Genomic DNA, 26,950 nt, shown 5'->3' on the forward strand with positions numbered 1-26,950 from the left:
TTGTGAAAATTGAGTTAGCGTCTAACTCAACATGTGCCTCACAGTATTTTTGATGTAGAGATATGTGCCCACTGGTTATTATTTAATATAACACCTACTAATACAGTATTGTAGCCACCCTGAAACCTGCATATCTGTAACAATGGAAATGATGGGCTTATCACTACAGGGAGCACAAGACAGGGTAATGTGATAATTAACCTGGTCTCTTTATAAACTCTCCTTTAGGCTCAGTTACTTAGAATGGCCCTTACTCTCAATCTTCTTTACCTAGGCTGCTCATAGCTCTATTCTTTGCACCAGAAACATAATTACTTTCAACCTCTCTTTAGAACACAGATTTAACACTCTGCAACTCATTACTATCAATCTTCAACTAGCATTCAACTAATATAAGAGAGCTTCAGTATTACACTGCCTGCTCTGCCTCTATCTCTCACACATCCCAGCGGCACACACTTACATCCAGAGTCTAATGACACCTGTGCACTCTCATAACACATTGCAGTACCTGGGCACTCCTTCTACTCCGCTGTTTCCTCCTGAGTACCCGGTCCAGCTCATTAGCATGTAGCAGAGGTAGCTCAGATACAAACCTCTGACCACTGCGCCTACCTGCTCATCCTTCCTCTGTCACCCACCTGTGTCACCCACACAGCTAGTATGGCCACCCCGGGGGACATCGGCTCCTTCACAGTCTGGGACTACTTGGTGTTCGCTCTGATGCTGGTGGTTTCTGCGGTCATTGGTATCTACTATGCCTTCGCCGGAGGTGGACAGAAAACCTCTAAGGAATTCCTGATGGGGGGCCGCAGCATGACGGCGGTGCCAGTGGCCCTATCGCTCACTGCCAGCTTCATGTCCGCAGTCACAGTGCTGGGCACACCTGCAGAGGTCTACAGATTTGGGGCTATGTTCAGCATATTTGCCATCACTTACGCCATCGTGGTGATCATCTCATCCGAGGTCTTCCTGCCGGTCTTCTACAGGCTGGGCATCACCAGCACATATGAGGTATGTGGTACAACTACTGCGCCAGCTACTTGTATTAGTGATAAGGGGGCAGCCACAGGCTGGCATCGCCTCGCCTCATGCACTTAGCCCTGTATTACTTTACCTATCCACCCCAAGCAGCAAACGATACTACAGGTCTTCCGTCATTCTAATTGTAGCTGCAGTTAACTAGTATATACTACAAATAAATCTATTTATGCAGAAGTAACGGAGCAACATCAGACATGAAAGTGGCTGCTCTCTGTTGTGCTCTCTGCACTTTTACGGGATTATAGTGTTAAACAGTCACAGTACATTCCCTATCTAATTGGCAGCCGCCAGTATGACAACTTTATCTGCCTTGTTCAACGTTTAAGTCGGAAATGACTTTTATCAATATATATATATATATATATATATATATATATATATATATATATATATATATATATACACACATACATACATGCACTGCTTCCACCCATAGTTGGCTATATGGGTGCAACATCTATTATAGCTGTTTGCGTGGACAAGGAAGTTCATGAATCTCTTATTAGGTTAATGTGTACCTGTTCTGTATATATAAGGATTAAACTTTGCTACCTGTTATATTTCTGGGAAATACGTATCCTAAGTACTGTAGAAGCTCACTCCACAGTTAAATATGTTGGTCTTTTTGGATAGTGTATATAAAAACAATGGCTAGATTCCATGATCTCTTTGGTTACATTTCCTTTATCATTGTCTCCTCACACAACAAGCATGTGGTTTATGGGATATTTAGATCAGACATCATTGGATTTGTGCATTCATTTAGCAAATAATGATAATTATTATTATTATTATTATTATTATTATATCCACAGTATCTTGAACTAAGATTTAACAAACCTGTGCGGCTCATTGGAACTATCCTTTTCATTATACAAACGGTATGTAATATTTACATTTCTCTTTAAATTGTTTTCATATTGCCATTAATAGCACAGTGAAAATTGGGTTTTGTCCAGTGCAGGCCTATGAGTGTCATCACTATGGAGTCACCTGCAGTCCTTTATAGTGTGTAGTGGGAAAGCTGGTGGACTGCAGCTGTGGCATAGGAAGAACTAAAACTTGCTAGCACGCAATTTGGATATAATTGTGCTTATTATTGAAATCAAAAGCAGCAACTAAAGCCGTGTACACACTAGAAGATATGTTGTCCGATCCGATGGATCGGACGACATATCGAGCACATCGGCCAGTGTGTACCCGCTATGTCGCTGACAATGCGTGCTCCCATGCATCGTCAGCGACATTGCCTGGCGCACCTGCATGCAGGTACGACGGGCGATATCGTCAATGGTGGCCATGCTGCCGAATGCATCGGCATCGGAAAGTGTGTAGCCGGGTCCCCACGAACACGACATCGGTGCTGGGTACACATCCCTAAATGTGTACCCAGCTTAGAGATGTACGCATCCCAGCCTCATCTGCACTAGTAGCTGAGTGGGTGTAATTGGGTGACAGCATACACACATACACACATAGGATAAGTATTCCGTTGACATGTTGTGGGCACAGGGATCAGTCTAATGTCAGCAAGATCTTGCACCAGGTACGGTATATAGCTGAAGGTGATGACACTATCAGCCATATACTATTTTCATAAGCAGATATATAGGGGTGTGGTCATATATATATATATATATATATATATATATATATATATAGGAAATATATATATATATATTTTCAGGAAATATGCCGCAAAGAATTAAGAAATGGGCCCCTGAATCTGGTTCTTCATAAATATGGGACAGTAATTAGCTAACATCTATTCACATTCTACTGATAACACTAGGTGGTGTAGTCAGTGAGGATAAATATGACAAGAGATAAGATCAGTTATTTTTGATTATAAATAAAAACATATTGGCCACTGGCCACAGATTAGTAATGATTAATTTTAGCAATCAATAGGTTATTCCCATTACTCTTCCCAGTAAGTGAGATCATGCAGGACTTGTGTACTTTCACTTTTAGGTGTCAAACTATATATATTCACCAGCTACTTATTTCTCTGCAACTGCTCCACTTACTACAAATTCTAACTAAACACCAATATGAGCACCAGAAAAAAAAAAAAGTTAATGCAGACAATGAAACTCATTATCCCTGGATGAATAAAAAACACATTGTTCATTGTGTGTGTTCCAGTAACACAACATAAAGGACTAGGGCACAGGATCCATATAACGCACATCTACATGAGCCAAAAGGTATGAGATGAGATCAATATTAGGAGCGGACTTTGTTGGACATGAGCAGAATGGTTATGGTATAAAAGATAGACAGTTAAAAGGTTGACAATGTCTAGATAGACACCAGATGTTAGACAGGCAATAGGTCGACAGGGACAGAAGGTCAACACAATCAAGTTCAACACATACAAATGGTCGACAGGGTCAAAAGGTCGAAATGGAAATTGTTGACAGTGACACACAAATGTTCGCCAAATTTTTTTTCTTCTAAACGTAATCTTCACCTTAACCCTCCCCTTGGTGCCTAACCCTAACTCTCCCTCCTGGTGCCTAACCCTGACCATCTGGGTAGGTGCCTGATCCTAATCATCCCTTCTAGTGCCTAACCCTAACCCACTCCTTGGTGCCTAACCCTCCCTCCAGGTGCCTAACCGTTGGGGTAGGTGCCTAATCCTAACCATCGTGATAACTGCCTAACCCTTCGATAAGTGCCTAACCCTAACATTGAAAAAAAAATGTGTTGACCATATGTGTGCCTACCATTTTCATGTCAAGATTTTGATCCTGTTGACCATTTGTACATGTCGGCCGTCTTCCACGTCAACCTTTACTGTGTCAACCTTTTGACCTATTGCCTGTCTAACATTTGGTGTCTATCTAGACATTGTTGACCTCTTAACTGTCTATCTATACTGGGCAGAACAGGGCGATTTATACGAAAAAGTGAGATACTGTAGATACAATAATCGACATAACTCACATAAATTCAAACAAGCATTTTATTTAGAAAGCACATTTATAGGCACACATAAACCAGTTTCAAATATAAATCTAACTTGTAGCAATTAAAATAAATGAGGCAAAGATGTCTCTATGTTGCCATCAGTTACATTGTATGTAAATGAGGTCACACAAGCAGTGTGTTTAGGAGAAAAAAGAATAGAATAAATTCAGTGACAGTGGAAATAAGATAGCAGGCTGGACCTCCATATGAAGTTTTTAAATATGGAGATTTATTTCAGTCACAGATGACAAATGTAGAAATGTCACACAAACAGACCATGTAAATACATGAAGAAGAACTGTGGCTTTGAAGAACTAGAGAATTAGGGCCTGATTCAGATGTGGAAATAGAGTAGGAAAGAGCAAGTAACTGCATCTTGGTAAAACCAAGCTGCACTACAGGTAAGGCAGATGTAAAATGTGCTTTTAGCTTGGTAGCGGATATATCCCCTTCAGTAGATGTACCCTGACTTCATCAGTTACTATCCAACATCATCAGTTACTATCCACGTGGACATAAAGGGGAAATAGAAACCTGTGGTGAGCGAAGTGTGCCGAGTGAAGCGAGCCTGCGAGGGTACAAATTTCTTCTATTGGTGGCCTTTAAGGGCATGGAATCGCACTAATTACCAGGTACATCTACTGGAAGGGAACTGTTCACAACCAATTTAGATTTGGGAGTGGTGTGTCCGAACTGAAAGCTAAATTACAGTGTAAATATAAAGCTGTGCAGCATTTGTGGGCTACATGCAGAAGTTACCCCACATGCAAAAAAAAAATGTATTTATTTGTACCCCTTGTATTGCAACATGGTTTGTCCTGGTACACAGTTACTTGCTCTATGTAAAGGTTTCCATACACTAGCAATTGATTGTGCAATTTGCTGATCCCCAGACTTTGGCGCATTGGTGAAATTCAATATGACGGATTTCACAGATTTTTCACTGATTTGCCAATCACAATCAAAACATGATTGTGATTAGCAAATCGACAACTTTTAACATGAGGAATTTCACCGATCCCCGACAGATCAGCAATCACTGATGGCCGCCAGTTGGCAATTTCGGCCTGCGGATCGGCGTTTCCGTTCCAGTCTGGGGATCGGGCAATTTGTTGGTAGATGTATGAGCCCCTCTTGCTCTATTCACAAATCTGAATCAGGCCCACAGTCCATTCTTGGGAACATATTTTTTTATTTATCAACAGATATTATTGATTATTTTATTGTTTTCATTTTCTCAGCATAAAACATTTGCAATCACTTGTTCATGTTTCTGCACCTTTCTCCAATGCTTATTTATTAGATCCTGTATACTGGAATTGTTATTTATGCTCCAGCTCTTGCACTAAATCAAGGTAAGAAAGTGATATACATATATTGCTTATTGATGTCATAACTTCATTAGTGATATGCACAGCTGTCTATGCACAGCTTGGGCACTTTTCATATATCTACAAATACCATATTTTCTACTAATTCCCTCCATCTAATATGGGTGATGTGAAACAGTATCGTTATGACTGTTATGATTGACATTTTAAGAAACATCCTAGGAGTGTTGCAGAGAAAATTAGTTTCTTAATGCAGCTTTTAACAGTGGATTATCCATTAGATTATATTTGTAAATCTTCAATTTACAGATCATTTAGGGCCTGATTAATAGTTGTACGATAATGCATTGCCGCAGCGTCTTTGTACACAGCAGCTGTGCAATACTGTACAGCTATTATACTAATGCCGCAGGAGGTGTCTAAGGACAAAAGACACCTCCTGCCAGCATTGCAGATCCCTGCGCTTCTAAACTCACACCAATATAATAAAATAAATAAAGCAATAGTTAGAATAAAGCTCAGAGTTGACAACAACAAATTATTTAATAATATATCAAACATACATATAAAAAGTGCATTCACAATATATGAATGTATCAAACAAATGTAATTTACATAACATACAGGTAGAATATCAGAAGTTTTACAGTGGAAGTACCTATTAGTACAATATGAGGACTAGTATGTCTGAATTAGAAGTTGGGAACTTCTGATATTTTACTTGTATGTTATGTAAATTATATATAAGGCTCTATGCCTGGGAGAAGGGGGTAACATTCCAAAGAAACGTTACAGATTCATCTACTTTATCACACTGGGTGGACGTTTGACCTTTATAAGGTCTAGCTCTCTAATCAGTAGTATCTATTGTATTTTATCCAGCTGTCAGGTTTTTAGCTTAGCCTGACCATCTGAGCTGTTAACCTGTAGTTCCTGTGATGCTGTTTTCAACACTTTTTCTCCAGTAAGCTGGGACACAGCGTAGGGCTGCAGGGCGGTCACCACCACAGAGCAGTGGTCTGATTTGGTTACCATCAGAGATTGGGGGAGTCTGCATTATAAAGCCCTCTAGGATCTGCAGTCTGTGTAAAGCCACTTTAGTTTGGGAGTAAATATAGTAAAGTCTGGAGATTATTTTTAGGTACGTCTCCATTTGTCGGGTGTCTATATAGTAAAGCTCTAGAGAGAAAAATGAAATACAGTAAAGCAACATCACTCATTTCACAGTTTTACATGTAATATTTCAATGCATACACATTACAATTAATAAATTTATAGTGCTGGTAATAAATACCAAAGTAGTTCAAAGCATCTGATACTGATTGAACAAGATGTAAATGTAATTATTATTATTTTTAATGACCATAGCCTTCCCTTTCCTTAACAGAGTATGACGCTTACTTTATTTGTATAAAATGTGAATTCATCGCAGTGTAATTTGACTTATAAAACACACTTGCAACATTTTCACTCTATTTGCATAAGTGGGTTTGTTTGGTCACATTTATCCACTCAGATGCAGCCTGCATCCATCATCATCAGTTCACTACTTGCAACAGGGTTCAGTACCCACAAGTCAGGTCCCTCCTGGCAGATGTGTTCACATCTTTCAGTGGCTGTTTTGGCCACCATTCATGTCAACATGCCCACATCACGCCCTTAATTTACTTTGCTAACGTCCGTATGCTCCCTCCAACCCTTGTCATACAGAGTCACAAGTGCCGGTATGCACTATAAAAAAAATAAAAGCTGCAACTTGCATTTACATTTAAGTCTAAATAATGCCCAAAGTGATCCCTTCCCTTCCCTTGTTTAGAGAACATCCTTTGCATTATTTAGAGACATATATATTTTTGTTAATTTTGTTTTGCATCCATATGTACAGTAGATATAGAAGCCATCTAGCCTTTAGAATCCAGTTCAGATATATTTCTGAAAGTATTATTGTATTCTGGTCATTATGATGTTCTGTGTATTGTAATAATGTAAGATGCTTACTTTATTTTATATTGTGCCCTATAATGTTCTCTGTATTGTATATCATTCCCTAAAATATTTTGTATTCTACTTCAGTCACTAGAATGCTCTTTGCATTGTTTGTATTGGTCCTAGAATGCTCTCTGTACTGTGTAGTGGTCCATAGAGTGCTCTTAGTATTGTTAAAAGATAACTAGAATGCGGTTTGTGTTTCAGACCAGTCGCTAGAATATACTAAGTGTTGTATGGAGACCATTATAATATATTTTGTATTGTATAGAGTGTAGAATGCTGTCTGTGTTACATATTGGATACTAGAATGTTATCTGCATTGTGTATGTGTCACTAGAATTATATCTATATTGTATAGAGGTCACTAGAATTGCTCTGTGTATTGTATATTGATCAGTAAGGGATACATACATTAGGTCAAAGTTCACTTAGTCGACAAAGACAAGATGGACAGCAGGACTGTAACAGGGCTTAACAGCGCTCTGTGTCGACCCTGTCCTCTTTGAGCATGACTCTTTGATGTCGCATATGGGGGTGAGGCCGCCAGCACCCGAAAGTGCAGCAATGCCCGGAGCATCTTCAAGATGCTCCGGGTAGCTGTACACATGGCATGGTGCCTGTCTGTAGTAATCAAAGGATTCTATGGGCTACACTGATGCAGTGATACTGGCTGCTGGGTGTCATTGCAAGCACCCTGCTAGCCAGAAGCAATTGCCGAGGGGCAATGACGGTGCCACCCACAGAGTCCTGCACTCTGTGCAATGGCATCGGTCGCACAACCCTAGTTATGGACCTGAGCGACAGCAGAATGCTGACGGCAGTGTACCGACACAGTAAAATGTTACTTAAACCATTATTACAGTGCAAGCATTATATCTTCGAAAAATATGCATAGAAAACGGCACATTTAAAGATATAATAGGCGCATGGTAAAAACGTTATAAGTAAAATTGCTACCGTGTAGGGATACTGCTGCCGGCATTCTGCTGTCCATCTTGTCAGGGTCAACAAAATGATCAACAACTTCCTAACTACATCCCATCCTAAATGCTCCCTACACTGTATTGTGGTCATTACAATATTCTATATTTTATAGAGATCACTAGAATCCACTCTGCACTGTATAGAGTTTCTCAGAATATTCTCTGTATTGTCTGTAGGCCACACACCTTCTAAAGAGAACAAGTGGAGAAATATCCCATAGCAACCCGTCAGCTTCTAGCCAGCATTGATGTAGTACCTTCTATAAAATGATAACAACAATGACTGGTTGCTAAGGGCAAATCTCTACCTGTCCTCTATAGAAGATTTGCCACATCTCCCCGTTTGTCCCAGCAGGAACAAGTGTCACACTAATGTGTGTAGTTTGTAGGTGACACTGGCTACTGTATTGTATACCAATAAGTACAGGGCTTCAGGCTTCGGTCTATTTACTAAGCAGTGTTAGGAGACAGAGTGAAAAGTGATAAGTCTGTGATAAGGTGCCAGCCAATCAGCTCCCAACTGTCATTTTTCAAACACAGCCTGTGAGATGGCAGTTGGGAACTGATTGGCTGGCACCTATCACAGACTTATCACTTTTCACTCTGGCCCTGATTCAGAGCGCTCGCTCTGAATCAGGGCGTTTTTTTTTTTTTTTAGAACGGCCTCCTGGCCGCTCGCATAGCTGTGGTGGCGGACCACCCACAGCTATAGCGAGCGGCCATGATGATGGTCGCGATGGTCAAGGCCATCGCGACCATCGGGCTTGCGACGAGACCCTTGTGGTAGGGTCTTGTGGCCGCAAGCCCCAGAGAGCTTTCGGCTCTAACAGAGCCGGAAGCTCTTCACTGACATCACTTGTGATGTCAGTGGGGCCGCCCCCCAAATGACAGGCGTTCTCATGGGAATGCCTCCATTTGGGCAGCCACCCCCCCGGCCCGCCCACCAAAGGGGGCGAGCTGTCACTCAACATCGACAGCTCGCCCCCTTTGGTGCGAGACCCGGAGCGACGGAGTGCCCGGATCCGACCCGGAGCGACGGATCCGGCCCCGTCGTGCGCATGCGCACTGGCCCACCATTGACCCAGTTGCAAACGCACAGCGCTTGCGACCGGATCTGAATCAGGCCCTCTGTCTCCTAACACTGCTTAGTAACTAGACCCCTAAAACTGTTATTAGAACTGTAATTTCAAATGCAGTTTCCAGCATTCTTATTTGTAGTCCGACAGCCAAGGCAGTCCATCCCCATGTTGAGTGATTAGAAAGTGTAAAAGTTCCTGAGTGGGTGACTATTGTGATCAGTCAGTCTTACTGTTTACAGTCTCACACATGCGGAAAATACCAGACCTGAATGGAGACTATGATTACTGCAAACATTGGGCTACACTGTAAACATTGCAGAGTATACTAAGGCCCATTTTCAATTTGGAGCGAAAAGCCGAGATCGGGGAAAAAGTTTCGACGATGACGTCATTTCGCCAGGCGGAAAAGTATCGCCGTATTCAACTTCAAAGACTTTCCACCTAGGCGGAAAGTCAATGTAATGTAATAGGCAAAAAAGTATCGCCTATGAATAGCAGGTGGAAAAAAGTACAGAATTGGGGTTTTGGGGTGCAACATTGCGGGGACCCCCATGCAGCCTTTAGAAAGTCCCCCAAAGGTAAACCGTCAAAAAAATCCTAGAAAAAAAACCAAGAAAACCCCCAAAAATTACTTTCAATTTGGGGGCGAAAAAAACCCCAAAGTTGGGGGACAAAGTTAAAAACTAGCTAAATAGACTCCAGGGGGGTCCGCAGAGTATGTCTCAGGTGTTTTTGGGTTGCAGATGCAACTTTTAAATATTCTACCCCCCATTTTCAGGTATTCCAAATTTGCTGGGACAAGTTATTTTCAACAGAAAACAAAAAAAAAATGCTATTCTTCACCACTGCTGTACAGACGCTAATAAGAACCTATTGAGAACATTTAAGTATCCCAAATACCTTCAGCAGGCCGATTCAGGGGTATCCATAGTGATCCCCATGTCACTGCATCTTTTGAGGGGTATCACGCTGATTTCACCAAATCTGACAGGACTTTCCACTTGTTTAAGTTTTGCAGGATCCCATCTTCGCGTCCTTTCAAATTGAATACAGGGATAAGCGGGGACACACGCGATACTTTTTCGTCTGCAAAACACGCGATGTAGGCGAAAAGTCCGGCAGGCGAAATAGTATCGCGGTGTGAAACATATTGAATACAGGCCATAATAGGATAACACATAGGCCCCCATTTACTAACAAGTTTTATCACCAGAAAGAGTGATACATTTCACTGTGTATGATAATGGTGCTCCAGCCAATCAGCTCCCAACTGTCAACTGTTAGAAAAATGACAGTTGGGAGCTGATTGGCTGGAGCACCATTATCATACACAGTGACATTTATCACTCGTTTTGGTGATGACTCGTTAGTAAATGAAGCCCATATTTCCTTACCGTTGTGCAGCTACACAGTTCATCAACTTTCTGTGCTGTGCTACTATAATTCCTCGTTCACCTGTATCTGTAATATTTATTAGTCAAGAATACTTCCTAACAATATTTTAATGTTGTAGTGTCTGTTGACTTTAGGCTGAATTAATTTGTTTGATTGTGATTTTATACCATTTTTGTGTCTGTTTCAGTGACTGGATTTCATTTGTGGGGTGCAGTTGTGGCCACAGGAGTCGTCTGTACATTCTACTGCACACTGGTTAGTATTCTCCAAATTCATTTTATACAGGATAACATTTACAGTTTTGTTAAACACATACACTCCCTCCCCTTTAACACATTAATTTCTCTTCGTTTTTATTTGCTGGTGTATCACAGTTTGTTTGGATATGTTCTGATTAATCGTAATCCAGTGGCAATTTAATCCGTCCACTGCCTAACAGCCATCTATAATCTCTGTGGAAGTAGCTGGCGAATGCAACTACTGCCCCCGTGGCAAACCTTCACATTGGATACACCCTCCACAGAGGCTGCCAAGGCCTCCCAGGCTTTTACTTTGTGTAGAGTGGGGGCAGGGTACATTTTTTCATCTTGACATTATAGCCCAGCCAGTCCATTACCAAGGGAGTAGTAACTACCAATAACTTCACAGGAAAGAATCTACTTGCTTCTACTCTATGTCATTGGCTGGCACATAGTGAGGGATTACCACTGTGTTACTAAAACATCAGGTTGGTCTTATGTAGATAAGAAGAGTAAGAGTAGTTTATTGTATATTTATTTTCTAGTAATTTTTACACCTGGAGATGTAACAATACCATTTTACATCTCCAGGTGTCAAAATGACTAGACTCAGTCATGTATCTAATAAGTACCTGAAGAATAATAAAAGATGGGTGGGAGTTACAATTATTTAAGTTTTGCGATATAACACTATTACAGCTCCACAAATAAGATTCAGGCTTTATGTGATCTAAGGAAATTTGTTTGTCCTGTGTTAGGAGCATACATTTTATCTTCAGTAATGTCCTGATATTCAGTTTTATTAATCAACACAGAGCCATAACTAGACATTTGGTGCCCTGTGCAAGAAAGAACATGCCACCCCCCTCTCCGAATGCAATATTTTCATCATTGCATTCCAGAGGATGAGAATCGTAAAACTTCATCATTAACTTTTTTGGAAATAATTAAGGACAACGGGAGTTCTTAAAATGATTTGTCCGTAGGAAAATAAAATTGTTATGTGATGTATGAATTATAGACATTAAAATCAACATTTTTTTGTGAGAAGTTAAACCCTTTGGTATAAATTTGAATAGCTTATTTATCTTTAATTAGATTTACCCACAAATCAGGTATAAATTAGAAGAGCCTGGTGTGTAGACTAAGGTAATATCTGATTCCTTTACTGCAAAGGGGAAGTGAAAAGTGATAGGGAAAGCTGGAAGGGGTCCGGTAGGGGCAGGAAGGCAAGTGGTCAAATTCCCCTGCAAAGAGGTGATGGATTCAAGATACACTAATAGATTAGCAATACTTCATCTTTGTAATTTGGGCTCGGGAAGAGTAAGTTGTATATATTTATTAGATGTTTTACTCAAACCTGTTATTAAGTCTGTGTCCTAAATGTGAGGGAAGTTGGTAGCTTAGGAGAACATATTGCTGACCAGTATGATGCAGGACAATTTAAATTGCCAAATCAGAATCAGTAAAAAAAAAATGTTAGTTAGAATACAAACATCTAACATTTTTAAATTGTAAAAAAGTAGATTAGTGCAAAATCAACAAATGCAATTTGTGCATAACATTCTATATATTTATTATTATTTATTATATTTTATTAGCTAAAAAGCATACAAAAAATATTTGAGCTTTAACAGTAGGACTTATGTTCTAGTATAATAAGACAGCAAAACATTAGTGTCTGGTTATAGTATATTGTATTAAAGATCCAATTTCTAATTAAATATTTCTAGATGAAATAGTCATTTCTTCCAAAATAAAAATAATAATATCAGTTAATGACAACTTTTCAGAGGTATAGAAAGATAGAAAATCAAAAATGCAACCATAATGGTTTCTCCCTGATCCTCGTGAGTCAATAATGGGAGTTTTGAGAGAGAATGATAAACGTCTTTGAAATAGAGTTCCTGACATCCTTAGCTTCGACATTCAGGTTATATGGTCATAGATGTTGGATTAAGAAGTAGGTTAACTACAAACTGACATAAGATTCCTCCATATTGAGATAATTGAAGTTTTAGAGATTGTGGAAGATATTTATCCTCTCTGAAGTCTCAAATTAAATTTTCTTTGCTACCATCTTCTACTATTAGTTTGAATATGGGGAAGCCCTTTATATTTGTATTTATGTTCAGAGGGGGTGCAAGTTGTGTCCCTCAAGTGACAATGATGGTCGCTGAAGCTATATTCTGGTATACTTGGAGATTGGGGCTCGCAAAAAAAAAACCACACAGGATTGTTTTTTACTACATTTTATTGTTATTTTGATATTTACTTTGTAAACAGCTTTGTAATAAATCTCTTGAGGGGGATGGGGAGTTAGTATCCTTGATTTGGGGCAGAGGGATCCGTCTGGCCTTTCAGAATAAAAATGGAGTTAGTCCTTGTCTTAAATTAAACTTAAAAATGTATGTATAATATTTTCCGGGACTTTCTGGTTCCATGAATTCTGGGATGTTATGTAGATATCAGTAGTTCCATCTCTCACGGTTCCCTGAGGTATTTAGGTTCTTTATTTATGGAGAAAGTCCAAAATTGCTGAGTTTAATCTACGTCATGCTTCACTGCAGGTGTGTGGTTTGCAATTGAGTTTAGATCTGTTTTAGATCTGCCATTGATTTCTTAAGATCCAAGGCAAATGAATCCATGCATATATTAATAGGCTTGTGGTCTAAATATGGCTGCTTCAGTAGCTTGGGTACCATCAGAATTAATTTCATGATCTGACATTGATAGGGTCAATAAAGGCATGTTGGGTATAGAGTCTTTTTTCTCCTGATGCATAAAGTGTTGTGTGAACTTGGAAGTAGCTCCTTATCTTTTGTGTAATGGTGACTTTTGGATCGTAGTTAATATAAGGAATCCAAAGAATTTATACAACTTAAAAGGGTTAAACCCTCTTGCAGTTTTACAATAGGGCTGTGTGGGAGGGAAGCATAAGGTTACTCTTGTATCATGACAAGCTTAATAACATTTATTCTTCACTGCTGTCTCTGAGATATGACACAGTATCATTTCACATTTGGCCACACAAGGGCAGTAGACTTATACAATTGAATTGCAGTGAGATCAGTTCCTATTATGCACAACTGTAGCTGCTGCTAAAGCAATAAAGCCTAGGTGGAATACAGATATCGAAGTGGTCAGAAATAAATGTTAAACAGACATAGCAAGTAGAGATCACAGACTTTTTGCATCTAAAGTTTACTATGTAAAGTATAGATCAAAGCATCCTCCAGTTAGTGATGAAAGCTACAATATCTTATTGATATTGTACAGGTTTCCTTGTGTTATTTATAGCCTCCTAAAGCTCTTCGGTAGAGCAGTTTAAGCATGAAGATGTTACAGTATGACTGCTTCTGGATTCAGGGTCTTTGTACAATGTCATAGTATACATTTGCAGCCTCTCTTGAACTATTATATAATGAGAGGATTCTTCTGTCACTCCTTGTACTTGAATAATGTTCTTAAGCGTAGTTTTTGGGAGGTGGTGTGGGGGGTGGGCAGTGGACAGTGTTGGACTGGGGTATGAAGGGCCCACCAGGGTAATGCAGTGATAGGGGCCCATACTTAGAGGTGTAGTCAGCCTCCAGAGGCATGGCTAACCATTAGAGAGTGCATGGTCTGGGCCCCTTTCAAGAAAAAAAAATTATATATATATATATATATATATATATAGTAAATACTGCTGGTGCATGCATGGTAATGTACAAGATTAATAACAGCAATGCATTGTAGAAAAGACACCATCGTCCTGTGCAGTAAAATGTATAAATAATTCAAGTGCACAATCTGGAACCTGATCCCTAGAGGAGGGAGTGGACCCCCAGACAATGGGGTCCACCAAGGGTTTTCCCTGTATCCCTGTGGGCCAGTCTGACCCTGGGGGTGGAGCCAACTACTGATAGTAATGGGCTAATGGAGCCCACAGATTCAGTGGCAGGAGCTTGGCAGCATTTAGAGGATGCCGACAGTTATCTCCCACGCTTTACATTTAGTGGCCCCCAGCTGAAATTTCAGGGGCACAGTGAATTTTAAAACAGAGAAAATCCCCAGATAGAGGGAGGAACACAAAGTCATGCATTGACAGTAGTGGTGCCGCAGGAGGCCTCTCACTATATGAAGGGTGGGTGTGGGTTATTGGAGTTCATGGTTCATTAGCTGAATCTACCTCAAAGTCTGGACCTAGATGCTGTGCTTCTTTTGACCAGGACTCATTATGATGAATAGGCACTGGTGGAAATACTAGGGCCCTAGGAGTATATTGATTAGTATCAAATATATATACAGAGCTGTGCTCTTCATTACCCCAAATTAATGAATCTAGCAAGAGCTCAAGCAATGTGCTGCTTCTCTATGTGGCTGCCGAGCCACATCCCCTGTGTGTCTGTGTTTTACATAGTTTATATATTTTAAAGCTTGATTTGGAAGGATGTTTTAAGTATATATATTATGGGTCACTGTTTTTAGAATAAGTTTGGTTTCTCAGGGTAAAAAAATGGCTGAGGTTACTGTTTAAAAGGTTTATAGCTTGGTATCTGATTTTGAAAGAGAACATTTTTAAAATTAGGTTAGGTGTTATTGTTTTTTATACAGTTCACAGGGTGCTTCACTCGCTATTGGCCCGAAAGTTTTTCTTATAACTTTTAAAGTAATTGACGTGTTTTAGTGTGACACAGACATAACTTGGTCTATGAGAAACATGAGGAAGTCATAGCAAGTGTTGAAAGTGTTCACCATTAGCATCCAGGCAAGCAGGAATGTGTTGTTCCATCTTATGGAAGGTTTTAACCAAGATATTGGAAGCCACAGTCACAATTTCCTGCTGACCACACACACACGATGAATGTGGACGCCTCTCAGTACACAACACCACTGTCAGAACCAGGAATACCTTCTGACTACCAGCCGGCTCCAGAGGTGGGGCTGCAGCGCAGTGCAAAATTCAAATAGGGGAACCTCACCAACTGCCATCCTCACTGGCTCCCCTATTTGAATTTTGGACTGCACTTCTGACTAGGGGGGTGAACAGCTGGCTTTCAGGGCGCACAAGCGTGAACAGCTGGCCTGGATGCTAATGGCGAACACTTTTAACACTTGCTATGACTTCCTCATGTTTCTCATAGACCAAGGTTTGTCTGTGTCAAATTACATCAAGTACTTTAAAAGTTATAAGTAAACCATTGGGGCAATAGTGAGCGAAACACACTGTATTTCAATGTTTTTTTGTTTTAGTTTTTATAAATGGGTTAGGTGTTATCCTATGAAGTTTATAGTTTTCTTTTGGTTTAGGAGCAACTACTTCTGTATCTTAAACAGAAACAGCAGGGGATAATGGCACTTACTGTACCAAATCAGTGTGCGTCTGATAAATTACTCTTATCACAGGTATAATATTTACAGCAGGGGTGGGGAACCTTTTTTCTGCCGAGGGCCATTTTGATATATATAACATTATTAACGGGCCTGGTGCAGGCCACACCCCCTCAGTGTAATGTCACATGGGGGCGTGGCCACAATCACCTGTGATTACAGCAATGCCCGCAGCAGCTTGAGGATGCTCCGGGGAGCTGTAAGGGCAGCGGCGTGACCGTATGAAGTGTCCTAAGGACGCTTCAGGTTGCACTGCTGCATAGAATCTGGCTGCAGGGTGCCATTATAGGAACCCTGCTAGCCAGATGAGGCAAGCACAGAAAAGCTCCGAGGGCCAGACCAAATTACTCAGCGGGCCTTATACGGCCCCCGTGCTTGAGGTTCCCTATCCCTGATTTACAGTAAAGAAATAATCTGATCCTCTTTATATAGTGGAAAATAATCCAGGTCCCCAGACTAATATATTTGCACATTTTTAGGTGATTTAAAAATCACTTTATTTTGCCAGCACTGAATACATGTTCAGATTATACATTAGAAATTAGAACATGATAAGGAAAGAGTTTTAATAGCAAATCTGGACAATTCTGGCCACTGCTCATCCTGCCTGTATTCCAGTAGATCACAGACAGGTCAAATACTGTAGAACAATTTATGTACACTTACATCCTTGGGCGTAAAGCTGGGGACACACTGAGACGATGTTGGCATAATATGTAGTTTCCGGCCGAATCGGAACGATATATCGGCCGCATCGCTCAGTGTGTATGGCCAATATGCTCGTTCCCACAGTTGCATGCGGTATCATCCAGTCGGCTGTGCTGCATGTCCAACCACATGATATTACATGGGGTCCCATTGCAGGTTATGAAGGACAAAACGAGGGATCATTCCATCATTCATTACATCGTTCTAATGTGTACCCGAGGTCCGATATGTCGGTCTGTTGGGCTGACATATTGTACTGGTACACATCGATCAGTGTGTACCCAGCATAACACTGTTTCACCCACAGGGCCCATAACAAAATATGTAGGGGAAGGGCAGCAATATATGTCCATACATCCATACATCCACAGGCCTTCTCTCTGCTCTTCTGTTTGGGTCAGTATGGTGCTCCCTATATATCTTGTCCATAAATGCAGAATTGGGGTTTTCTTGATCCTCTTTCATACATACAGTATGTATATCATTTTTTTTGCATTAGTTTATGTTGATTTTCTCGTTTCCTCGGAAGTCCTTTTGGAGACAGTTTGTTGAATTTAATTAATATAGTCATTACCATAACACCATAAAGTTGCAGTGTGCACTCCGAGGCTCTGACATGCTTCCTTATCTTGCTGTGTGAATGGCTGGTGGAAGATTTTGTGTAAGTTTTTCTTACCAGGGTTGCAAATATTTGTCTCTATTCCTGACCATTTCTACATGCATGAAAGCTTTAATTAGCAAACTGTAATGTGGCTTATTCTTATTATGCATCTTCTATCTCTGTTATCTTCACCAATTATCACTTTTTAACTCCCATCATCAATACTACTCTGACCAGCACCATCATGTGAACACCATAGTTTTTCTGTTCATCGTATGTTGAATGGTTTGAAGAGTGCAGCTGCTTGTAGTAGTGATCACCCTCCAAACTAATTATCCTACTTACAAACTAAAGGCTGCATTACCTTTAAGCTAAAAGCCTATAGACATGCCGTTTCTTGACTTCGTTATATGTTCCATGCACTGTGATTCACCCTCGCAACATAATTCTAGACGCTCAGGCCCATGCTCTGCTTTCTTTTGAGAAGGGGGTCCCAGAGCGACACTGCTAAGCTATGTGTCTCTGCAATGCACTGCTCCAGGCCCAAAAGGCTAGAGTGACACTGCTAAGCTAGGTGTCCCAGCTATGCACTGCTCCAGGCCCAGGAGGCTAGAGTGACACTGCTAAACTATGTGTCTCTGCAATGCACTGCTCCAGGCCGAAAAGGCTAGAGTGACACTGCTAAGCTAGGTGTCCCAGCTATGCACTGCTCCAGGCCCAGGAGGCTAGAGTGACACTGCTAAGCTATGTGTCTCTGCAATGCACTGCTCCAGGCCCAGGAGGCTAGAGTGACACTGCTAAGCTATGTGTCTCTGCAATGCACTGCTCCAGGCCCAGGAGGCTAGAGTGACACTGCTAAGCTATGTGTCTCTGCAATGCACTGCTCCAGGCCCAGGAGGCTAGAGTGACACGGCTAAGCTAGGTGTCCCAGCTATGCACTGCTCCAGGCCCAGGAGGCTAGAGTGACACTGCTAAGCTAGGTGTCTCTGCAATGCACTGCTCCAGGCCCAAAAGGCTAGAGTGACACTGCTAAGCTAGGTGTCCCAGCTATGCACTGCTCCAGGCCCAGGAGGCTAGAGTGACACTGCTAAACTATGTGTCTCTGCAATGCACTGCTCCAGGCCCAAAAGGCTAGAGTGACACTGCTAAGCTAGGTGTCCCAGCTATGCACTGCTCCAGGCCCAGGAGGCTAGAGTGACACTGCTAAGCTATGTGTCTCTGCAATGCACTGCTCCAGGCCCAGGAGGCTAGAGTGACACTGCTAAGCTATGTGTCTCTGCAATGCACTGCTCCAGGCCCAGGAGGCTAGAGTGACACTGCTAAGCTATGTGTCTCTGCAATGCACTGCTCCAGGCCCAGGAGGCTAGAGTGACACGGCTAAGCTAGGTGTCCCAGCTATGCACTGCTCCAGGCCCAGGAGGCTAGAGTGACACTGCTAAGCTAGGTGTCTCTGCAATGCACTGCTCCAGGCCCAGGAGGCTAGAGTGACACTGCTAAGCTAGGTGTCTCTGCAATGCACTGCTCCAGGCCCAAAAGGCTAGAGTGACACTGCTAAGCTAGGTGTCCCAGCTATGCACTGCTCCAGGCCCAGGAGGCTAGAGTGACACTGCTAAACTATGTGTCTCTGCAATGCACTGCTCCAGGCCCAAAAGGCTAGAGTGACACTGCTAAGCTAGGTGTCCCAGCTATGCACTGCTCCAGGCCCAGGAGGCTAGAGTGACACTGCTAAGCTATGTGTCTCTGCAATGCACTGCTCCAGGCCCAGGAGGCTAGAGTGACACTGCTAAGCTATGTGTCTCTGCAATGCACTGCTCCAGGCCCAGGAGGCTAGAGTGACACTGCTAAGCTATGTGTCTCTGCAATGCACTGCTCCAGGCCCAGGAGGCTAGAGTGACACGGCTAAGCTAGGTGTCCCAGCTATGCACTGCTCCAGGCCCAGGAGGCTAGAGTGACACTGCTAAGCTAGGTGTCTCTGCAATGCACTGCTCCAGGCCCAGGAGGCTAGAGTGACACTGCTAAGCTAGGTGTCTCTGCAATGCACTGCTCCAGGCCCAAAAGGCTAGAGTGACACTGCTAAGCTAGGTGTCCCAGCTATGCACTGCTCCAGGCCCAGGAGGCTAGAGTGACACTGCTAAACTATGTGTCTCTGCAATGCACTGCTCCAGGCCCAAAAGGCTAGAGTGACACTGCTAAGCTAGGTGTCCCAGCTATGCACTGCTCCAGGCCCAGGAGGCTAGAGTGACACTGCTAAGCTATGTGTCTCTGCAATGCACTGCTCCAGGCCCAGGAGGCTAGAGTGACACTGCTAAGCTATGTGTCTCTGCAATGCACTGCTCCAGGCCCAGGAGGCTAGAGTGACACTGCTAAGCTATGTGTCTCTGCAATGCACTGCTCCAGGCCCAGGAGGCTAGAGTGACACGGCTAAGCTAGGTGTCCCAGCTATGCACTGCTCCAGGCCCAGGAGGCTAGAGTGACACGGCTAAGCTAGGTGTCCCAGCTATGCACTGCTCCAGGCACAGGAGGCTAGAGTGACACTGCTAAGCTAGGTGTCCCAGCTATGCACTGCTCCAGGCCCAGGAGGCTAGAGTGACACTGCTAAGCTATATGTCCCAGCTATGCACTGCTCCAGGCCCAGGAGGCTAGAGTGACACTGCTAAGCTATGTGTCTCTGCAATGCACTGCTCCAGGCCCAGGAGGCTAGAGTGACACGGCTAAGCTAGGTGTCCCAGCTATGCACTGCTCCAGGCCCAGGAGGCTAGAGTGACACTGCTAAGCTAGGTGTCTCTGCAATGCACTGCTCCAGGCCCAGGAGGCTAGAGTGACACTGCTAAGCTAGGTGTCTCTGCAATGCACTGCTCCAGGCCCAAAAGGCTAGAGTGACACTGCTAAGCTAGGTGTCCCAGCTATGCACTGCTCCAGGCCCAGGAGGCTAGAGTGACACTGCTAAACTATGTGTCTCTGCAATGCACTGCTCCAGGCCCAAAGGCTAGAGTGACACTGCTAAGCTAGGTGTCCCAGCTATGCACTGCTCCAGGCCCAGGAGGCTAGAGTGACACTGCTAAGCTATGTGTCTCTGCAATGCACTGCTCCAGGCCCAGGAGGCTAGAGTGACACTGCTAAGCTATATGTCCCAGCTATGCACTGCTCCAGGCCCAGGAGGCTAGAGTGACACTGCTAAGCTATGTGTCTCTGCAATTCACTGCTCCAGGCCCAGGAGGCTAGAGTGACACTGCTAAGCTAGGTGTCCCAGCTATGCACTGCTCCAGGCCCAGGAGGCTAGAGTGACACTGCTAAGCTAGGTGTCCCAGCTATGCACTGCTCCAGGCCCAGGAGGCTAGAGTGACACTGCTAAGCTAGGTGTCCCAGCTATGCACTGCTCCAGGCCCAGGAGGCTAGAGTGACACTGCTAAGCTAGGTGTCCCAGCTATGCACTGCTCCAGCCTGTTATAATATTTTTCATTATTTTGAAACAGGTTGGGACCATGGTTCTAAGAGATTATTTCATGTTCCTAGCAAAGAGCACTAGATTACATAGGGCCTGATTCAGAGATGGATGCTAACGCGATCGCAGATGCGATTTCGTACAGAACGCAGCTGTGAAAATATGCTAATAGTCCTAAAGCTTCCCAGAGCATAAGGATGCCCACCGCTGCCTTCGAAGTTGCTTACCTGCGTAAATATTAGTAACATCGACGCACATCGAACAGCCATCTTGCTCTTACGGAAGCTCTGACCAGCCACAAACACTGCAGCTCTCCTGACACGCAGAGGGTTCTCATGCTGCGTATGTAATCACAATGGCTAATTTATGCCTGCTCCTGTAACAGCGTTTAAATGGTAAGACACACCTAAGTTTTTCTGACCACTCCCCTATCACCTCCAGGGGCGCCGAGAGGGGGGGAGCGGATACAATTTACCCAGGCCTGGGCCTACCAGAGAGGACCGGCGGGGGCCAGGGTCCGGCCCCGCCCCCCCTCCTCCCTTCCTCCTCCCTCCCTCGCAGCAGCCCAGCTCACAGCGCCCCCTCCCTGGCATAGCGGCACTGCAAAAGTATGTTTTTTTTCTTTCACGGGGGCGTGGCCACGCCTCCCACGATTAGGCCACACCCCCTCTTTACCGGGGCCCGGCAGCACTCTCTACGCCCCTGGTCACTTCTCCCAGATGCTGGCTACCTGTCACTCACTTTGCAAATGGGATCTCTGTGCCTATGGAATCGCAAGACAATCGCAGCGTTTCTGCTGTGCATCGCATGCGCAATGGCAAACAATCGCTCTTTCTGCGTATAAATCACCATTGTGTCCATCTCTATATCAGGCCCATATTCATGACAACATGGTTTGCTTTTAGTTTGTTATTTGTCGGTACATGAATAATGTATTTAAAAATGCATCTAATTTTTATTAATATGTTATTAAAATATATGGAGGGATTGTGTATTCTCCTATCAAATGCTTAACAATCTCAGCATTTTGTGTACATTTGGAAAATTCATAGCACATTTGGTATTAGAATAAAACTCTCCATCCATATTTTTGTGTTATATGTTACAGGGAGGTCTTAAAGCGGTTGTGTGGACAGATGTATTCCAGGTTGGCATCATGGTTGCTGGATTTTCTTCTGTGATTATTCGAGCTGTGGTGGTCCAAGGCGGAATTGCCCCTATCTTGAATGACTCTTACTATGGAGATAGGCTGAATTTTTGGGAGTAAGTAGGTTTTTTGGATTACTCTATAATAATCAAATAAAGAATGTACTGTATTACAGATGTGTCCACATACACCTATACTCAAATTGCACCAAATAGCCCCATTTATTGTGCCACAAACTTTGCTACTTAGCCATATCAAAACACTAATCGTAGATAACTAGTACACTATTTGCAAATTAAGATACAACATTGAGAAAAAGTAGCACAATGAATTAAAAAGCAGGAAAAAGTAGCAAGGTTGGAGAAAAAGTAGCAGTTGAAAAAGTACACAAGGCAGGCCTGATACGTGTGACCCTAACCATGCATTGTTATGCTTAATCTGCAAATTTATACCAATTCCTTTGCAAGAAAAAAAACCTAGTACAATCTTTGTGAACTAAAGGCCTGATTCAGATATGTACATAAACCCAATGGTTTACGTAAGTATACAATGGTGGGGTGTCTGCGCACCGTCGCAGTGCCCCCTGTCAATCAGGCTGTGGGAGTTTGGGGGCAGGGAAGGGGTGGTACCAGGGTACATTCCTGGAAGCTGGGGCATGTCACCCCCATTTCCTGGGAGTAGCAAGGCCAGGGTATGTGTCTTAGTATGCAGATTTCCTGGCCACACAAGCGGCCAGGCTGTGGAAGCTTCGACAGGGTTTGCCGGGCATTGTGCATCTGGTGCAGAACGCACCGTCAGGCTCTAAACTCACTGTGAGAACAGTAGGGTGCTTGGGCACCTAATCAGTGGTGGTACAGCATAGATAGAGCTGTAGAAGTGTCCAGGACGTCTGAGGCGCATCAGTGGCTAATGGTCACCTAAGAAAGGTGACCCGCGGCACTGCCGCGCATGTGCAGTAGTGCATGTTGCAGTACTGACCTGTTTTGAGAGCAACGATGGGTCCTAGTGCCCGCCGACTCTGTACTATGTGACGGAGGCAGCACTTTCAGTAGTAATTTCTGAGTAAGGTCTGACTTGCTGTAACTGTGCGTGAGGCTCCAATGTTTCTTGATGGTCTGCAACGGCTTTGCGATTGCATACATTAGCATATTTTCGCAGCAGACCTGTGTGCGATTATGGAGCTGTGATCGCATTAGTGATCCGTAATGAATCAGGCCCACTGTGCACACACACCTTACTAGCTGCAAGCATTCTGACGTGTATACAGTACTCAGACAGGTATGGGTACAATCTGCTTCTGTTCATGTCCATAGTATTATTTTATAATTATGCAATGTTTAGCAATTTGACACAAGGGAACAGAGGGAAAAGAATTGTAAGTGGTTGATTACATATAAGGATGGTTCAGTGCCATTATGTAAATGCATAATACACACAGATAACTACACAGCCAGAACCATATAATAGTAATATAAGGGTTATGTGAAATAGTCCTAATAAAAGTCCTAAGTTTTTGTCTTGTTTTTGTAATTCTTTATTTAACAAATATTGGATCCAACAGGCAGAGGGAACAGAAAGGAGAAAGGGGTGGGGAAGAGGAGCCTCCTACCAATCAAAGATGAAAGTCCTAATATCGTGGAGCACTCACAACACCAGTGCCGCTATATGCCTCATTTACGGCTGGACTCGCACATTTTTTTGCAGCCCAATAGGGCTTTGAGCAAACATGTGAGAGTTCACGGTGATATCGGTCCCTGAGGGAGCTAATTTTACACCGTTACAATGACAACCTGTCCCCTTTGCTCCTAATTGGATTGAGCACTTTATATTTTCATAAGATGACTCATTGTAGGGGAGATGTATCAAACCTTGCAGAGCGATAAAGCGGAGAGAGATAAAGAGCTATATTCATGTAAAACATGAACTGGCTACCGAAAAATATCACTATATATTGCATTGCTGTAAATTTACCTGTCCGGCGACGTCCTCTGGTAAACGTCCCCTCTGCGATCATGGGAAGCAGCACGAAGATAGACATATTGGAAGTCCGATATGTCTTCTTCCCACTGCATATGTGCTGGCGTCTGAGACCAGCATGTCAGACCAGCTGCGAAAGATGCTGGTCTAAAGGGGGCGGAGTAAGCGCTGGTTGACGGGCAGAGAGCAGGGAAGTATTCAACTTCTTTGCTCTCATCGTTTCCATTCTTTTATGAATCGCTCGCCCCATACTACTGTATGGGGAAGTGATTTAGCCACGGAGCGGGGGCGTCGCTGGAGAAGTCATGAACCTGCTTCATGAATAGAAAGAAGCAGTGTAAAGCCCTGTTTTCAGTTCACTACATCATGAACAGACTCCAAAGTATCAACCAATCAGCTCCTGTCATTTTACAAACACAGTCTGAAATATGACAGTTAGAAACTGATTGGTTTGATACATCTTCCCTATGTCTTCTAATCTAAAGTTACTGCATTATAACTTATATTACATTATTATTTCAAATGTGTACCTTAAACTGGTATATCATACTTTAGGATAGCTCATTATGTCATATACTTCTCTGTATGTCATGTTATAATCTTGGACTTTGTAAACCATCTCTTACATCTAGGTACAAGTTTTTGAGCCCAGGGTCCTAAAATTCTGGTTATTCTGCTGTTTTTGGTGACATGTGATGATCAAATATTTTTAATTTTTTCAATATTATCGACAGTATTAATGTGAAATGAAAGGGACGTTACAAATTGCGATTGGAAGACCTACATTCTCCATTCTTTCTATTTGACATGCAAATTTATCAATACACTTATCCTTGTATATTATTGGTGACTCTTTTCGTCACTTTTATTATTTTTATTTAGTTTCAATCCCCACCCACTCCAGCGACACTCCTTTTGGACCATTGTCATAGGAGGAACCTTTACTTGGACCGGAATTTATGGTGTCAATCAGTCTCAAGTGCAGCGATATATAGCTTGCAAAAGCAGATTCCAAGCGAAATTGTAAGTATGAGATTATGTACTATCAAAATTTACTATAATAAGTCAGAACTGTAACATCATTATGCTATGAGGATAATGAGCTCTTTGATAACACAAATTGCACAATATGTAGTAAGGGAGATGATACAACTGCAGCTCTTGTGACATCTCTGATTCATTTGTTTAGTCTGTACATGTAATAAGGAAGAGAAGTCAGATTTTGCAATAGAATACAAGATATGCCAAGAATAAGAAATTAATGTGTCTACATTACTGTGTATGTACTTCAGTGACCTTTACATTGATGTCATACCTAGTTAGTTTAAGAATACATGAATATTATTTCTCAATGATGTGTTAATTGAAATAGAACACAAACTGCACACCTCATTATTACTAAACGTCAGCCTTATTTTGGCATGTTTATGTTATTGGCGAATATTACTATCAAATAGATGAAAAGTCCTTTTGGAAATTATATAAAATACTAGTTTACATCAAACAATGCTAGAGTAGTGTCATGATATATAATACTGTTTTTATAGAAGTAATCTTATATAATACAAGAGACAAAACTTAAATATATAAAATGTATTAAACTAAATAGCAAATACACAAATAATTGATTAGCATCAACATTTATAAATAACCTAATTAGTAAGTGCAATATACTTTGTGTCAGCTGTATGACAAATAAATTATACCACTTTTACACCAAAGTTCCGGGTCAGATCCGGAAGTTTGAAAACTGTTCCAACTCAGATCAGACCCGGCACAGAACCAATTCAAATTGCAGCGCTGACCCAGGATATTTTTGAGTCGGCGCCGTTCACACCGGAGATGGGTCTGCAGTGACCTGGCTCTTCCGGCGTTGCAGAGGATACTTGGAGAGAATGCAATCTCCAAGCGCCACTGAAGCCAGCCAATCAGGCGGCATGTGGCACGATCCCGTGTGATCGTGATCCGGATTGCGCTATTCACACTGCAGGGTGCCATGGGAACGACCCGATGCCAACCCTGCAAACTACCAGATTTGGATCCCTGGTTCCCTGTACCCGGGTGGAATCATTTACACTGCCAAAAATCCCAGGTTATTGTTGGCGTAAAAGGGGTAAATCACATATTAGAAACAGGCTGAACTTCTCTTATGGGCACTTTCATATCACACACAGTATAGTTCTATATTCTATAGTTTATATTCTGATTGGAAAAAATAGAGAATATATTCCTGACTTCTTTGGAGTGATTTTTCTGAAAAGTCTTTAAAGTGCAAGTTTAGTATACATCAATATATTACCCATTATAGTGACAAAAGGGTCAACGATTAACTTATTACTTATTCAAATGAATAATTAGTCTCGTTAAGCTATAATTCTGTGCACTGCACTGGGAAGATATTATGTACAAGTTCCAAGCATATAACAATCATCTAATGTGTTTCTCTGCTTGGAAGTGGTTTAATCAAAGACATTGATTTTGTTACATATGGAAGAAGGGGAGAGTTATTTATATCCTCATTAGCCAATCAATTTAAGAAAATAATTCATTAATCCAATGATCCTCAATGCAAAGTTAAAATGGTGATACTAATAAAAATATATTAGTTTACATTTTTGATATTCATAATTTTTGTTATGGATAAGCAGAAGCCCAGAGAGCAGCAG

General features: G+C 42.2%; 1 protein-coding gene across 1 annotated transcript in view; it reads left to right on the plus strand.

The window, feature by feature from the left end:
* Positions 1 to 482: 482 nt before the first annotated feature.
* SLC5A8 (solute carrier family 5 member 8) overlaps positions 483 to 26,950 on the plus strand; it is a 47,055-nt gene continuing 20,587 nt past the window's right edge. The window contains exons 1-6 of the mRNA XM_088467874.1: positions 483 to 1,014; positions 1,860 to 1,925; positions 5,324 to 5,375; positions 10,985 to 11,052; positions 22,269 to 22,423; positions 25,167 to 25,307. Coding sequence (XP_088324000.1) covers positions 664 to 1,014; positions 1,860 to 1,925; positions 5,324 to 5,375; positions 10,985 to 11,052; positions 22,269 to 22,423; positions 25,167 to 25,307 — 833 coding nt within the window. The 5' untranslated portion in view covers positions 483 to 663. The remainder of the gene's footprint in view (positions 1,015 to 1,859; positions 1,926 to 5,323; positions 5,376 to 10,984; positions 11,053 to 22,268; positions 22,424 to 25,166; positions 25,308 to 26,950) is intronic.

Source organism: Taudactylus pleione, unplaced genomic scaffold (assembly GCF_031769625.1).
Source record: "Taudactylus pleione unplaced genomic scaffold, aTauple2 ptg000077l, whole genome shotgun sequence".
Lineage (NCBI taxonomy): Eukaryota > Metazoa > Chordata > Amphibia > Anura > Myobatrachidae > Taudactylus > Taudactylus pleione.